Raw genomic sequence first — 4,643 nt, forward strand, 5'->3', positions numbered from 1 at the left:
ACTCACTTTAAGAATCCCCAGTTGTTTTTTTTTTAAAGATTTCCGAATGGATTTAGGCAACTTTGAATAATGGAATTTACACAATAAAACCTGAGACAAGACTAAACAACAAAAAAGCCTTTCTAACACAAAATTAAAATTTCAAGTTCACAGGTTTATGTTATGCCAAACAAGTACAGAAACAAAACTGTGTTTACACAAGTTTCATAATAAAATAATGAAAAAGGCAAGACAGATGATAGTCAGAAGAATGCCAGTATAGAAATAGCGTATAATTATTAAATGGAGAACGAACTAGATCTAACAAGTCCTTAGCATGGACCATTCTTTAATCAGGCTTCCTCTGTCAGAAAAGTTTAGTGCACAATACACCCAACTCACTTCACACATACACCAGCACAAACTCAGCATAGAAACCATTTATTTCAACATCCTCTAATCTATACAGAATTTCTCAGATATAATTACAATTTCAATGCGTTCCCTAAAACGCATATCAAGGCACATGGTGGTGCAGACAAAGAGGTTGTGTACAAAGCCATTCTCTTGAGCGGGCTTGATTCCTGGGTTCAGCCAGCCTGTGTCAAACCAGTGAATAATTTGCTGGATCATAAAACATTTTTGCTGAAGAATCAGTCACCAGTCTAGCTATTATTTTTTTGAAAGGGAGTGGGAGAGGTGAAGTTGGGGCTTTTGTAAAGAAAAAAGGAGGAAAATTCCAAAATTAAAGATCTGATTTCAGATAACCCAGCACATAGTACAATCCAGAATCTGAAAGTAGGGCACCAGCTGTTGTTTAAACAGTGTATAGAACACCATCAAGACCTTTATTTCCTGCGTCTAACAGCAGTCTTTATCTTGCGACCAGAAACTGAAGTTCCAGAAGAAGAGAATGAGTTTTTCCCTTTTGACCCCACAGTAAACGCCGCTGGAGACTGGCTAAATTGAAAGCCCCCTGAGCCAGAGGGCTGGGCTGAGGCTGCAGGTGTGCTGGCATTTGCACCCAGCGTGAACACTCCTGATGGATTATTGTTTGTGAAGTTGAAATTTGTAGCGCTGCTGCCAAACTGGAAAACAGAACTGGAATTAGGAGCTGTCCCAGAGCCAAATGCAGACTGACCAGGCTGCTGTCCAAACACGGGAGGCTGGCTACTGCTTGACACTGTCCCAAAAGTAGGTGGCGCAGGCTGAGAAGCAGCAGAAAACAGTGCTGCTGAAGATGATACAGATCCAAAGCGTGGGGGGTTAGGCTGGCTGGCACCCTGACTTTGTGCAAACGTTGGGGTCTGGTTAGCACCGAACGCTGGACTGGCAGATGGTGCCGAAGGTCCAGTGCCAAATACAAAGGAGGGTCCTGCAGAACTCGATGTGGTGGGAGCTCCAAAGCTGAAACCAGAGGCGGCAGTGTCACTGCTGCTGGCACCCGGACCAAAGACAAATGGGGCGACAGCTGTGCCCGCGCTCGACGTGGTTGCTGGTTTGCTCTCTCGAGAAAACAGCAAAGGCTGAGATGTACCGGATTCGGCAGAGTCCCCAAAGGCAGAGCTGCTCACAGGACTGCTGGCCTGTCCAAACACAGAGGCAGCCGCAGGCGCGCTGGAGGACGCGGTGGAACTACCAAATATGCCACCACCAGCTGAAGTGGCTGGTGTACTTGAATTAGAGGAACTGTTGTTCAAGAAACTAAAAACTGGCTTTGCTGTACCTTGATCAGCCGTAGTACTGGTTCGAGCTCCAAAAGCAAAAGTGGCCTTCGTTGGCTGTTCAGAATCCTTCTCAGGTGGTTTTACCAAACTGAAACTAAAGGTTGACTTGGAAGAACCCTCGTCTTTGGTTTGCTCTGAGTTCCCAAAGGAAAACACTGGTGGACGCTTTGGCTCTTCACTGTCGGCTTTTTTCCCCAACACTAGAGATATAGATGTGACAGGCTCTTGCTGTTTCTCTTCTGTCCTTCCCAGAGCAAACGAGGCAGGTGGCAGGGGGGGCAGGCTCCGCGCTGCCAAAAGTGAACCCTCCTTTGGAGGCAGGGGATTCTTCTTTTTTTGCTTCTGACGTCTGACACGTGAAAGGAGCCACTGAGGCGCTCTTGGTGTCCGTGGTTCCAAAGCTGAAGCTGCTCTGGCTCTCAGAGGTCGCTGTGGTGTCAGCAGCAGCAGGGGGAGGGTTAATGACACCTGAATCGAAGCTAAAGGCTGCAGATGGAGCTTTAGGCGGTTCTTCTTTCTTTTCTTGCTGCCCAAGACTAGACACCCCAAACTGAAATGGAGCTGAAGAAGGGCACACTAAATGTAAATCCAATTGTGGGACATAAAAACTTGCAACTTTTCTAGATTAAAGTAAATTCAAGAGACATGTTAACTAACTTAAGTATGACTTAGATTAGTCCTAATTGTAACAGGATAGATGAGGGAGGTATAGTACATCTGCCTCAGTAGATTTTATGATTGGACATGAAAATCTGAACAAGGGGCTGCCAGTGCTGTTTGGAGAGGTCATTTGTACCTGGTTTGTTAATGATTGTGAAGGACTAGTGGGTGACGGAGAGGAAGTTGTGATCACAGAAGAACTAAAACTGAAGGTAGGCACTGAAGAACCGGTGATGGGTAGAGAGTTTTTCGGTAATACCGGGACTTCCGTTCCCTCCTCCTCTTGAGGTTCAGATGCCACAAAGCGCGTCCTCTCTCGCCTCATCTTCCCACCTCCACCACCTCCTCCGGAAGACAAACCATTGGCTGCAGACACACTGCAATCTGGGTAAGAAGAGCCGCTTTCTCGTTGTTCTCTACTTTGCCCTGGTGTCATGTTGCTTTCATATCCAGTACTGCGCTTTTTACCTATTCTTTGACTAGTCCTCCTTAATTCACCAGACGGGGTCCGAGCTGGTTTAAAGTAAACAGCTCGATTTGCTGCTCTGGAAACTGGCTTCGGAATCATGAGTCTCTGAACAGGGGGTGGCTGAGAGTCCACCTTTTCCCTTCTGGCCTGAAAATCTGTGGTGGTGTCTATCCCACTCCTATCAAGAGGGGAATTCAGAGAAGAAAAAACAGATGAAATTCTTTTTGCATCCAGTAGAGGGCTTGACATCTTCTCTAAAGACTGCAGTATCCTCCGAGCTGTTAAACTAGTCACACCATAGGATTGTGTGTTCAGTTGCTTAGCTTTCATCTGTCTTCTGACTGGTGCCTGATAGGGTGTGTTTTGTAGTTTAGACTGTCTTACAGCAGCTGCTGCCCCACCATATGTCGTTTTTCCAGGATAAAAAGGAGAATCTCCAAACTGACTTGTTTTAAGAACTGAAAAATTCCCAAGTGAAGGAGAAAGTGTTCCAAAGACAGTCTAAACTACAAAACACACCCTACCAGGCACCAGTCACAAGACAGATGAAAGCTAAGCAACTGAACACACAATCCAATGGTGTGACTAGTTTAACAGCTCGGAGGATACTGCAGTCTTTAGAGAAGATGTCAAGCCCTCTACTGGATGCAAAAAGAATTCCGTCTGTTTTTTCCTCTCCTCTGAATTCCCCTCTTGATAGGAGTGGGACAGACACCACCACAGATTTTCAGGCCAGAAGGGAAAAGGTGGACTCTCAACCACCCCCTGTTCAGAGACTCATGATTCCGAAGCCAGTTTCCAGAGCAGCAAATCGAGCAGTTTACTTTAAACCAGCTCGGACCCCGTCTGGTGAATTAAGGAGGACTAGTCAAAGAATAGGTAAAAAGCGCAGTACTGGATAAGAAAACAGCATGACACCAGGGCAAAGTAGAGAACAACGAGAAAGCGGCTCTTCTTACCCAGATTGCAGTGTGTCTGCAGCCAATGGTTTGTCTTCCGGAGGAGGTGGTGGAGGTGGGAAGATGAGGCGAGAGAGGACGCGCTTTGTGGCATCTGAACCTCAAGAGGAGGAGGAAACGGAAGTCCCGGTATTACCGAAAAACTCTCTACCCATCACCGGTTCTTCAGTGCCTACCTTCAGTTTTAGTTCTTCTGTGATCACAACTTCCTCTCCATCACCCACTAGTCCTTCACAATCATTAACAAACCAGGTACAAATGACCTCTCCAAACAGCACTGGCAGCCCCTTGTTCAGATTTTCATGTCCAATCATAAAATCTACTGAGGCAGATGTACTATACCTCCCTCATATATCCTGTTACAATTAGGACTAATCTAAGTCATACTGAATTTAGTTAACATGTCTCTTGAATTGACTTTAATCTAGAAAAGTTGCAAGTTTTTATGTCCCACAATTGGATTTACATTTAGTGTGCCCATGGCAAAGACAGCAGAACGTTGGGGCCCTAGTAGTGGCCCAGAGCCACTTACAAGGAGGTCAGCTCAAGATATCACTGCAGTGAACAGTCCAAGCAGTAAGAAGAAACAAGATGAAGATTGCAAGGGCCCTTTCAAACCTGCAAAAACCCTGAAAGAAGGAAGTGTCCTAGATGTTCTGAAGAACGCTGGTTTCACATCACCAAAGGCAGATTCTCTTGCTGCTCAACCTACCACCACAAGCCTGGTAGTTTATTCAAGACCAGCAATAAGTAGCTTTTCTTCTAGTGGAATTGGGTTTGGGGAAAGTTTAAAAGCTGGGTCATCGTGGCAGTGTGATACCTGTCTACTCCAGAACAAAGTGACAGACA

The 4,643-nt window shown here is 45.7% G+C and overlaps 2 protein-coding genes across 2 annotated transcripts; both read right to left on the minus strand.

Moving 5' to 3' along the window:
* Positions 1-743: 743 nt before the first annotated feature.
* On the minus strand, positions 744-2,322 carry LOC114485626 (nuclear pore complex protein Nup153-like; the record flags this gene model as incomplete). The annotated part of the gene is given in 2 exon segments (XM_055083676.1): positions 744-1,982; positions 1,984-2,322. Coding segments are annotated over 2 exon segments (1,494 nt in total), but the record flags the coding sequence as incomplete, so codon positions are not given.
* LOC112062918 (nuclear pore complex protein Nup153-like) lies at positions 2,321-4,108 on the minus strand. The gene is given in 3 exon segments (XM_055083677.1): positions 2,321-2,413; positions 2,416-3,336; positions 3,971-4,108. Coding segments are annotated over 3 exon segments (1,098 nt in total). The 3' UTR covers positions 2,321-2,374.
* Positions 4,109-4,643: the final 535 nt, after the last annotated feature.

Source organism: Physeter macrocephalus, unplaced genomic scaffold (genome assembly GCF_002837175.3).
Source record: "Physeter macrocephalus isolate SW-GA unplaced genomic scaffold, ASM283717v5 random_1934, whole genome shotgun sequence".
Classification (NCBI taxonomy): Eukaryota; Metazoa; Chordata; class Mammalia; order Artiodactyla; family Physeteridae; genus Physeter; species Physeter macrocephalus.